This window comes from Camelus dromedarius, chromosome 34, assembly GCF_036321535.1.
Source record: "Camelus dromedarius isolate mCamDro1 chromosome 34, mCamDro1.pat, whole genome shotgun sequence".
NCBI lineage: Eukaryota > Metazoa > Chordata > Mammalia > Artiodactyla > Camelidae > Camelus > Camelus dromedarius.
In genome coordinates this window covers 4,248,860-4,261,178 of record NC_087469.1, presented here as the reverse complement: position 1 = coordinate 4,261,178, position 12,319 = coordinate 4,248,860, and the positions used below count along the sequence as shown (strand labels likewise).

The following is a 12,319-nucleotide window of genomic DNA, read 5'->3' as shown; positions in this document are numbered from 1 at the left end:
CGGCATCTCAGGGGAGGACGGGACTTGAGCGCTGTGAAGGGCGCGGCCGAAAGGGAGGGGCGGGAAAAGGCGGCGATGGCGGGCCTCATAGAGGCCGAGTGCGCTGAGGTGGGCTGAGGGGTTGGCTAGGTTTTGAGGAAAAGCTGGGAAGGAAGCCGAGAACCAACTGGGTGCCGAGAGCCTTAGGCCGAGGGGTGGGGTCTAGGCGCTGCTGCGGAGACGGGAGGGAGGGCCTCCCCAAGCGCGTCCGTGCTCTGCTGATGCGCACTTAGCCTCTGCAGACCCAGGGGCTACCAGCTTTGGGGCCTTGCCCCGGGCAGGTTGTGTTGGGTTACAGTTTTAATTTCAGGTTTGTAGCCCAACGGAAAAGCGAGCCGAACAGGTTTTCCAGCCAAGAGTGAAAGGTGTGAAGGGCAGACAAGTGGAAGATACAATCCCACATTCAGGAGTACGGTAGCAGAATTAGCGTATTCTCTGTATGAAGAAAAAGGTTTACGAAACAGATTTGCGTTTCTGATTTGCCATAAATTTCCTTCTACGTACATTTGTTAGGTTCACATTTACTATAGGTTTATCATCCTATAATTAGGAAATATCTCATTTCTCAGCTGAGGGTGACAGACTAGAAGGAAGCACGTGCTGTATTTATGTTTAAGTCCCCAGTGTACAGATGGTCCGAGAACACCAAGAACAGAAGTAGGAGGAAAAACCAACATTTGAAAACATGTTCAACTTTGCTAGTAATTAAACATTTGGAAAAATAAGACAGCCAGGAAGTAGTATTGCATACCTACTTAAATTGGAAAGTTAAAAAGTAAAATCTCAGTAGTAATGAGATTGAAGGGGAAGATGCACTCTGGGGGCACTGAATGTTAGTTATTTTTAGAGATGGCTATATAGTAAGAAATAAGAATCAGGAGGAAAAAAGGCTTACATCTTTCCCCCAAATCCTATTCTAGTATCCTTACGGTATCCAAAACAAAGTTTAAAAAAAAAAAAAAGGTTCAGTATCTTTATAACAGAAAAAGAATTGAAGAAACATAACTATTCAAAAAGGAGGAAAAGATCAAGCAGGCACAGCTGTCTAACAGAATGTGCAGGCAATACAATTGAAAAATAGAAAATTCCCAGACTAAATGGGAAGGCACATTTGAAATAATATTGAGTAGAGCAGTTATATTATTGCAATTATGTAAAACTACTTATGAATAACAATTACAAGAAGCAGTGGAAGAATAATTGTGAATAATGAAAGGGCTTATACTGTAACTATAAATTATAAATGTTTTAAAACTTAAATTGGCCAAGATACCTTACTACAGTTCTTCCACTGCATTTGAATTTAGCAACTGGATCTAAAATTAGCCTTTGTATGAGATGATCTTCAGTTTGCTGTTCACTTACTTAGGTAGGCTTGCTTAAACCTTCTTTTGCACTTTTCAGTGTATAGCAAGTTTGCACGTTGAATATACTTTTGACAGGTGTAGCTAAATCATAGGAAGGCATAGATCAGATAGTCCAGGAGTGGTTAAGTTTACCAGAGGTAGGCTAGGAATACTTAGGTTTGTCACATCAGTCCTGAGACTTGTAAAATGATGATATTACTGATACAGAATAGGTTAGATGTAAAGAGGAATTAGTTGGTAACAAAATATTCTTAGTTAAGCTCTTTACATATTTAATTTTAACACAGTAAAGGAGTAACCCATTTAAAATGGCTTGTGGTTAATAGCTGAAAATACGTAATTGGAAGTCAAGTGAAAGCACCCAGGGCTAAAGATTTAATATATGCATGAAACATTTAAAGTGATAAATGAAGGCTACTTAAATTTTGGAAGGCAGCTTTCAAATTAATTTGGAAATTCTGGTTCTTTTAAATATACATTTCTGAGCATCTCTAGTTAATGTTTCTTGCTTTTGCATTGGAGACTATCTTGTCATACAGTTTAGAGTCCTGAATTCGTATTTGTTTGCACATTTATATATAATGTCAAAGAAGTGCTAAATAAATGAATTTTCTTTGCTAGTAATAACCTATTTTGCACTTACATTAGCAATACCAATAGTAGTATCTGTAGCAATAAAGTAATCCTTATCTCCACTCCCCAAGTAATGAGTAAACATGCTGCTGGGAGACCACTTGAGGAAATTTACTTTCACTAAATGTAAATAGCTTCATTGATTAACGTCAGTTGATAAACACAAGTGAAAACGATTAATGGTATTTAGTTTGCAAACTCCATTTTATTCATAGTTTGTTTCTGGGTTTTTTTAATTAGTTCACAAATCTGGTACATACAGGCAATTAAAACTGGTTGTCACTTTGATAATCAGAAGCCTCTGGTACAACACAGTCTTCATGAAAACATACTGTAAAACAGAATACATGGTAATAATCTCTTTGAAAGCAATGGTTGCAAACACCCATGTTTCTAAGAAAATATAACTTTACATATATATTTTAAGCAAGTTATACCTCTTACATAAATTCAGATAATAGAGTGTGCAATCATAATGTTTATTTTATGGAAAAATGAAAATTATTATAATTATGACCTAAATGCTTTTACGTAATTGGAGTCCTCTGGAATTGGATGTAGAGCATAAAGATGTTTTCCTTAATTTACAACTATCTGTCAAAAAGAGCTGAAAAGCTGGTCAGTAAGTAGGGCTGTCATTACCACGTAAGTTTAACCTAAATTCTTTAGGTAGAGATTGTAAAGTTCCAATTCCAGCTACTTTAACTGAGTGCAAAGTCTTCAGCTTGTAAATGAAGACTTTTTAAGGAATTGAGCTTTCTACTAACTTAGTATTTATTAGAGGGTCATTTTTTGTAATCTAACATGGCTTAGAGATTATTTCATGAACTCTAAACATTCTAGTTCTTTAGTTTTCGCAGAGAAAGAGAACTTCAGCAGTGGCAGGATGGACTGTCCTACACAAATGCCAGTAGGGGACAATACTCTGAATGAGTCAGGAGGCCTCCTATTGTTTCAAATAGGAGACTATTCAAACCAGAACGAATCGATGGGCACTCCTCCTAGAAAGCTCCTCTGTTTAGAAAGTGGAATGAGGATTACCAACACATTTTACACAAACATTACTGGAGTGACATCCTGTTGTGGGTGTGCTTATTTATTACCCGTGGCATGTGAAATTAATGAGCTATTAACTCAACTCAGACTTTCTAGGGAGGCACTAAGGCCATGCAGGTCCTTTTCCAAAGGAGACAGAGATAAAAGACAAAGAAGGTAGAGGACTCTGAAATTTTTGTGATGTAATTTTCTTTGCAAAGTTAAATTCTACATAATTTAAGAATGTAGAATTTCTTACAGAATTACAGAAATTTAAGAATTTCTACATAATGTAAGAATGCTGGGGGAAAAAAAAACCTGACAAGTAAAAACTGACTTAAGAGACAGACATTCAAGATAAATTGTATTGAAAATACAGTAACAAATTCTGGCCTGATAACCCCATGCTGTCTTAGAGCAAAACACTGAAATTCATGCAACAGAGAAACGGGTGACATGAGGACTTTTTCTCCAGACTTCCGGGGGAGGGGCGGGAAACACGGAGGAATACATTGGTTTCTTCTATTTGCTTTCATAATGAATTATTCTTGCTTTTAACTGACTTTCACAAATTTTCCCAGGCATTTCTGATGAGAAATCATTCTTCAATCGGAGGAGACCACATGAAAGACATTAGGTGTCTTTTGAGTTCCATTTGTCTGCTAGAGGAGCAATCACATAGGTTACGTTAAACTATCTCCACAGCTAAAATGGCTGGTAGGGTTGGAACAGGAGTTAGTTGTCATTAGTGTACTTGTAATAAAATAAAGCTGGTTCTGAAACCACAAGGGCTGGTAAGAAGAGAAGAGCCTGTATAAAAGCTACTGGGTTCTCTAGAAAATGGATACCGTATACAGAATGTGAGAATATACAGAGCTCACACTCAAGTTATAAAAATAGACATGGTTCTTGGACAAAAAACAAATGAGTACAAAAGAATTCTCCAAACATGAACTATTTTAAAAAGACACATCTATATAAAACCATAAAATGTCATCTCAGAACTCCAACAAGTAGTCTGTTGAAATGGTTGAAAAGGGGAGATGAACTAGAGACAGACAGCTCAAGAACCCACAGCTGATCTGTCTGACTCTTCCGGTTGGCAGTGTACGTTGGTGATCACACGCATGTATCTGACTGGTGGATGGTCCGTGGTGAAGGAATGAGAAAACCCAAGATACTAAGTAATCTCTGGAAGTTTAACTCTTCTAGCTTCTACAGCTGACAGTGTTGCACATGAGAAAGGATTCTCAGGTTTTGCACCCAGAACCAACCCTGCCATTCCCAACTCCTGCTCCACGCCCCCACGGTTTCTACTGTGCCCTAAGGGATTAGCCTAGACTAAATATATAATAGAAATTAACTCTGGCCTTGAAATGAAGGGGGACAGACAAGTAACTCATGCTTAGTACTCATAAATCACAAATACTGAAACTAATGGTCTGTCTCCTTTTGACTGCAAAGGAGACACCATGAGCTAAAGAAAGTCATGAGAGAAAGAAAGTCAAGAAGATGTGGGTAGCAGCACCTTTCCATACCCGCCTGGATTATGAAGGAGACTTTCACTCCTTATTCCTTTCAAACACAAAGTTCATCACTTGGAAGGGAAAAAAAATGGCTCTAAAGTTAAAGAGTCCCCAGAGACAACTAGCAGTACATGAAATATGCCCTCTGTGGGCTACAGGACAAGTTGCAGAACCAGTTAAGACACAAGAGGCAGCCCAAGGTCTGTCTTAATTATGGTTTCAGCATAGTATAGCACAATACGGGCAGCCCTTTTTCAATCCAATCAACAGTTCAGCACCATCTGTGTCCAGTCCAAAAAAATTCCTGAAGAGTTGGCTTTCATCTTTGGTACCACCTTATGAGTTATTCTTGATTTGCAATAGCTGCAAAGAAGCAAAAAAGCTGGTACCTTTGCCTTGTCTGTGAGTACAAATGCTGGGACTCTGATTGCTGCAACCATTGAGGCCAATTCAGATAATACTGTGACACACAGGAGTGATGCATCCAGTTCCCAGGTTCCAGGTAATAGCAGCCATGCCCATCCAGGAGCGGGATGATCCATCCCCATTGGTTAAGGCCTTCGGTTTGTTGTCCTCAGAGTAGAATAAAACACTGTGTTCCCACGGACAAGGAACTCCAGAAGAACCCATGGTCTACATTTGGACAGGGATTTTAAGTACACACTTGCCAGGCACAGAAACAGGACTGGCCTGTGGCTCTCACCCTGGGAGAAACTTCTGTTTTGGCAGCACAAACTGAAAACTTCTTACTGTGTTCTGGTTTTAGTCCTCTTTCCTGAGTGAAGCAGCCAGGGAGTGCCAAGTTCCACAAGCCCCCAGTCTAATACTCAGCATTAATTCTCTCCATGGTCTTCTTCCACCCAGGCTACAATCTTCCCTTCCCAGCCAGGGATGGCATCATCATCGTGGAAAACCTAGAGAAAGGAAAAAAGCCACAGTGAAAAACCTGTAAGATGGGGAGTCTTGATAACCCATACAATTCTGAAACCACAGTCTAAAATAACTGTAGCTGATAAATACAAGACTTCAAACATAAAGGATAAGAGAGTGTAGAGGAAATTCTTGAGTTGAGCCTGTGTCCCTCTGGTTTTGTCCCTAAACTTACAACTGGTAAAAAAAAAAAAAATACAGTTGACCCTTGAACAATATGGGGATTAGGGGCACCAGCACCCCACCCCTGACCCAGTGCAGTCAAAAATCCGCATGTAACTTCACAGTCGGCTCTCCATGTGCATGGTTCCACATCCTCAGATTCAAGGAACTGCTGTAATACTGTAGTGCATGTTTATTAAAAAAATCTGCATATAAGTGGATCCATGCAGTTCAAACTCATCCCAGGGTCAACTCTACATATACTTTATATATTCTTTAGTTCAAATCTATGGAATGGTAAAACCATCCCTCTAATACTGCTTTGCTCATAGAGATTTATAAGAGTTAATAAATTACTAACCATAGGCACTTTGGGCTTCTAGGAGAAAGCAGTACTATAAGCATTTAAAAAAAAATGAGAAAGGGGAAAATTCTGGTCCTGGGCACTGTAAAGAAAGGGTTAGAATGCAGACCAGTCTTAACGTGTGCATGCAATTCATTCAATTTGTTTCCTAAGCCACTAATAGAACAGGATTATGAAAACATTTCAGTGAGGAAATCTTTATAGAAGAAAACATTGGCTTCTCCAAACTTTTTCATTCTGTAACCGCAAAGAGAGCACTTGTAATATGTCATAACCCAGAACTCTCTTCCCCAAAGGAAGTGTTTGGGTAGATGGATTATAAAGAGAAATGTAGTCTAAGAAACTTAGTCAAGGAGTTGAGAGTAAACATAGATGACTTTAAAGCATTTCCTTGTTTTCATTATCTGAGACACTACCACCACACTATACAGTTTCATATATTCACGCCAGTTTATTTCCTTTGCTCCACGTAGGAAGCAGAAAGTTTTCTCAGGTTTGGCTACAGAGAGAAAAGAGACCCCCAACGCCAAGCTTTTGTTCAATGTAGATTCTTCATTTTCCCTAACAAAACTTTTTCCTTTTTAAAATAATAATTCTACCCAAGTTTGGACCAAACTTGGATATCCAAAGTGATTAAGTCCATGAACTACAGATGCTATCAACTTCTAGGACCACTCCCTGAAGCTTCTGGTTCTAGTGGAATCAGACAGGTCTGAGGGTCCAGGAAACTCCTCTGACCTGGTTAGGGAACTCGAGTACTCCTGGATACTAGCCCTTGAGCTGGAGTCTTTGGGGTTTAGGAACAACAAACAATACCACGCAGACTCCCCGTGGATTCTGTACCTCCTCTTTGACAGTGCCAAACTCGGGATCCAGCGCTTTGAAGTGATACCGGTGATTTCCTTCCCGGTCGATAGCGGCTTTAAAATCCTTCAGGGTCACCTCCCCCAACCTGTGACAAAAGGAGAGAACACTAAAATAGACTGTTTATCAACAGGTTGGAAAGATAACATGTTAGCTTTAAACCCAAGCCCCAGCCAAAGTCTTTGCAGGCAGAAAGAGCATGGCCTTGTTAGCTCACGGCCCTTGATAACCCATACAATTCTGGAACCGCAGAGGTAGGGAGCCAGTCACTACCAGGGAGTGAAAATGGCATTACAAATGGGGTAATCTGAGAATTTAAAATAGATTTATTGCGGGAGGGTCTATCTCAGTGGTACAGCGCTTGTTCAGCATGCATGAGGTCCTGGGTTCAATCCCCAACACCTCCATTAAAATAAATAAATACATAAATAAACCCAATTACCCCCACCTCTCAAAAATGTTTTTAAATAAATAAAATAGATTTATTATTTCAGTTACAGCCAAATCACTTTTTTTCTGTTTTATTCTGGAAATAAGACACAAAGCCTCTAAAATCTAATTTGTTAAACTACATCTCTGAGTTCTCTTGATTTCCTTCTTTGCAACAATTCCATTTCTCCAGGCTGGTAGAATTAAATTATCACCATTTTTACTTCAGAAAGCTCCCCTCTAATCCAGACCAAGTAAGCAGACTCTTCACGAAAAGGAAATCTTAACACCTCTCTCAGTAGTTGGTGCTAGAGTTTAAGTAAAGGTGCTAGATCTTTACTTTGAAGCCATTTACCTTAAAAGGAAGTATATTAACTGAGTGTCTGAAGGTTTGAAGGTTTTTAACATGAATTCGCTATAAGTTAGTTGTAGTCATCAAATAGGAACAAAGATCAGTGTATGCCAGGCTGCAATCCATGGCTTTCTGCAGGAGCTATTTTTCCTAACTTGAAGCATCTTTGCATATCAGGATTTGAAGCACTATTATTGTGTCTGTATCTAGCATATCATGACTTGTCCCTTGTAATGCCAATGGTTGTGCCCTTCTCACTACACTGCTTCTCAAACACCTCTCCACTGGTTAGATGAGCAGTAACTGATGATTTTGCCTTTCTGTCCTTTTTTTTTTTAATTGAAGTACAGTCAGTTACTATGTGTCAATTTCTGGTGTACAGCATATTGTCCCAGCCGTGCATATATATATATACATACAGTCATTTTCATATTCCTTTTCATTAAAGGTTATTATAAGATATGGAATATAGTTAAAGGAGAAATAATGATCCCAAAATCTCACCTCTTTGGTATATTGACCATGAAGGGCGTAAGTGACCGGTCAGTGAAATAGAGCACTTTCGTGTAGGCGCTGCTGACAGTTGGAGAGCTCTGTGAGTGAGGCAACTCTGCGGTCAGAGAGAGACTTTGCGGTCAGAACACTCCACTTGCTTCCAAACACCCCTAATTTCCAGTTATTTAAAATGTCCCAGGAGAATGAAGCTGCCTGAGGTCACAGCACAGTTTCACACCCCTGCCAAACACCATGTCCATAGGGTGTGACCCACAGGAAGTGACCCATTGAGGCCACTAAAACAAGAGGTGCTTCGGACATGGATGCTACACAAAGACCATCATTTCTCACCCATCCCAGGTAATGCTGGCAGGGGAATAGCAACTGTTCTCACAGGCACTGTTGCTAAGAGTCAAAAGAGGTCAGAAAAGCCCAGCAAGATCTCAGCTGGGGCAGAATGGACACGTAGCAGGAGCTGCAGGCACTGCCAACACTCAGATTTTGCAGATCAGTGATAGAGGAAGTGCATGCAATTCATGAAAAGAGAAATGATTAGGAACAAGAACCACAGGAGCAAAGTAACCTTAGAAACTCAGATTCCAAGGGGCCCTATATTTCCAGTCTGAAAGGTACAAGGTTTATCCCTTAGCTACACAGGGTTTATATGTGTTGGTCCCCATGGTTTTTAACTCAGGTTTCTTGATCCACATCTTATCTCTATCCTTTGTATAAGTACTTATGAAAAATTTTAATTAATGAGTTACTAGTGATTATGACTTTAAGAGAAAAGGAGAAAAGCCTAATTAAAAACTTTTATCGGAAGGACAAAAAAACAGTAACCAAACTTTTATTACAAAATCTCCTGCAATTTCAGCTACACATTTTTTTTAACTTATTCTAGGCACTGATCCCAATCAAACTGGCAGCCACTAGAGAGAAGTTCTAGGAAGGGGGTTAAAATAAGGGAGTATGAGGGATGAATTAATACAGGGGAGAAAGACAAGGGAACACTCTTCTCTTTGCACAGCAATCGCAATGAGTCACTTTTCAGAATTTTTTTCAAAGAATGCCAGTTATTGAAACCTACATGCCATGATGCCCTTTTGACTCCAGCACCTAGAACGGGGCTTGGCATACAGTGGCTCTTTAATAAAATATTCACTATTATCACTAAATTTTATGATTGGTCCTTTCATTCATTCATTCAACAAGTATTTACTGAGCATCTACCATGTGCTAGATTTTGAAACTGTAAAGTCAACTATATGTGGTCTCTGACCTCAAAGATTTCACAGTCTAGTATGGATGACAGATATGATAACAATTACAGTACACTAAAATCAGATTTGTACAAACTGCGCAGGAAGACTGAAGATGGAGTAGTTAATTCCACCTGGAAGAGATCAGAAAGGTCCTATAGTTCGAGAATTGTTAAACAAAGCAGCTTTAAAAAAAATCACTGGACGTATAGGTTGGAAAGGGCATTCCAAGAAGGAAGGATACATAAAGGCATGAAAAAGGATCACATATTTATAAAACTGAAAGTCAACTAGTGAGGCTGGAGCATAATAATACACTGGGAAATAGCAGATGAGCATAATAAAGTAGGCAGGGCCCAGATCACAAAGGACTGCCCAGCCAAGGCGTTTAGATATTAGTCTTAAGCTCTGGGGAAGACACTAAAAGGGAGTGATACAATCTGACTGGCATTTTAGGTCGATCTAGCAGCAAAATAAAGTATGGTTTGGATGGGAGAAATTTTGGAAACCAGTAATCCCGTTAAGAGGCAATTAAAATAACCTGAAAGATGAGGAAGGAGAAGACACAGCCCTGGAACCAGAAGAGGGATGGATTCGAGAGACCTTTAGAAGTTAAAAGTCTTAGTATTTGGAATATAGTTGAACATCCAGGATAAAAGGGAAAAGTGAAAAATAACAGATTTATGGTCTGGGAAAGTAGATGCATGATAGTACCACTACCTAAGATGGGGAACAGAAGGATTATTCATTTAAAGGGTTTATTGGGTGCCTATAAATGTATTGAGGACTAGAGATGCAAAAAAAGATACACTCCCCATCCATTAAGGAGCTCAATGTCTAATGCGGTGAAATAACAAAACAGTTACAAAAAAATGAGATAAAATATGAAAATACTATTGCTAGGGACTGAGCTATGTCCTCCCCAAATTTGTATGTGGAAGCCCTACGTTCCCATGTGACTGTGTTACAGATAGAGCCTTTAGGGAGGGATTCAAGTTAAATGAGGTTATGAGCTGAGCCCTGATCCCATAGAACTTGGTGCTCTTATAAGAAGAGGAAGAGACACTAGAGGTCTCTCTCCACCACATGAAGACACACCAAAAAGGTGGCGGCCGTCTGCATGCCTGGAAGAAAACTCCCTCACCAGAACCTGACCACGCTAGCACCTTGATCTTGGGGCCTCCAGCCTCCAGAACTGTGAGAAAATACATTTCTGTTGTTCAAGTCAGTTAGTCTATGGTATTTTGTTTTGGCAGCCCAAGCTAACCAGTACAAATGTTACGTACATATTCTGGGTGAATTTCAAGGTTAAGAGTAATCATGTCAAATGCCACACAGAGGTCTCGTAGATAAAGACAGATTTGGTAAATAGGTCATAGATGGCATTAGTGAGAGCAGTTCCAGGCGACAAATGAAGAAGGCTGAGTTCGATTGCACAGACTTTTCAAGTGAAAGAGAATAAGAGAGAAATAGTCTTACTCAACATCAAATCATATGACAAAATGGTCATTGTTGTTTCAGGGTAGTACTACTATAAAAATCACGTACAGTAAAAGGGAGGTACCAACATCCCATTATTCCTGAGCTATTATGTAGTGTATGGATTATCTAAGATCCCTGGTGTCTGTCGGTCTACAAGTCATTCCTCTGCTTATTAGCAGAAGACAGGAAGGGAGAGGCAAATATTTTAAATTGTTCTTTCCCAAACTGCAGTAATTTGCTCACCTCTTTCACAAGTATCTTCTAAATCTACCCATACTCCTAGTATCATCATGTATTGAATATTTTTATTTAAATACATTTATTTTCAAAAATCTATCGCTACTACAATTACTATAATATACAATAACCAGAAAATATAAAGTGTTCACAAAATAATATTATTAAAATTTACCTGGATACTCTTCTAGGGAAAAAAAATCATATAGAGAAGACCTCAGAGAACAAAGGACACAAAAACATATCCTTGTGAATATATGTGTGTGTATAAATTTAATACATGATTTTAAGACAAATCACAAATCAGTTTTAGCTTTTACTTTTAGGTTTATGATCCATTTGGAGTTAATTTTTTATATATGGTATCCGGTATGGGTCAAAGCTCTTTTTTTTTTTTTAATATGGGTCTTTAATTGTTCCAGGACTTGTTGAAAAGCCTCTCCTTTTGCCATTGTGTACTTTTTGCACATTGTTGAAAACCGACTGGCCAAATACAGTATTTCTCACTTCTCTGTTTAAAATCTGTTTCTCTGTTTAAAATCTATCATGTTCCACTAAATATAATAAAATCATAACAGTCTGTAGGTAAATGGTTTTTAACGCTGTTCTGCTCTACTGATCTATGTGACTATCCATTCGTCTACACTGCACTGTCTTGATTACTCTAACTTTATAGTTAAGCTTGAAATCAGGTAGTGAGGCTCTCCAACTACTTTGTTCATTTTTCTCAACTTTTTGGGGGAAATATTTTAGTACCTTCCATATAAATTTTAATGTCAGCTTGTTAATATTTACCAGAAGTCTGATAGGATTTTTATTGGCATTGCACAAAGCTATGCACCATTTGGGGAGAGTATACCACCTTCACAATGCTGAGTACTCCAATCCATGAATGTGATATATCTCCCCATTTATTTAGATCTTCTTTGATTTATTTCATCAGTATTTTTTGTAGTTTTCAGTATAGAAATGTTGCATATATTTTGTAAAGTTTATATCCAAGTATTTAATTTTGTTTGGTCCTACTATAAATGATACTTGAATATTTTCTATTCCCAAATATTCATTGCTAGTATATAGAAGTATAATTGACTTTTTGTATAATGACCTTGTATCCTATGACCTTGCTAAACCCACTTCTTAGT

The 12,319-nt window shown here is 38.7% G+C and overlaps 1 protein-coding gene across 3 annotated transcripts in view; it reads right to left on the bottom strand.

The window, feature by feature from the left end:
- Window positions 1-2,222: 2,222 nt before the first annotated feature.
- The window catches only part of DIXDC1 (DIX domain containing 1), a 71,222-nt gene continuing 61,125 nt past the window's right edge, over window positions 2,223-12,319 (bottom strand). For all 3 annotated transcript variants that reach the window (XM_010986021.3, XM_010986015.3, XM_010986025.3), the window contains 3 exons: window positions 8,206-8,311; window positions 6,900-7,008; window positions 2,223-5,514 (listed from right to left, as the gene is read on the bottom strand). In XM_010986021.3, the coding sequence (XP_010984323.1) occupies window positions 5,434-5,514; window positions 6,900-7,008; window positions 8,206-8,311 (296 nt within the window). In that variant the 3' untranslated portion in view covers window positions 2,223-5,433. The remainder of the gene's footprint in view (window positions 5,515-6,899; window positions 7,009-8,205; window positions 8,312-12,319) is intronic.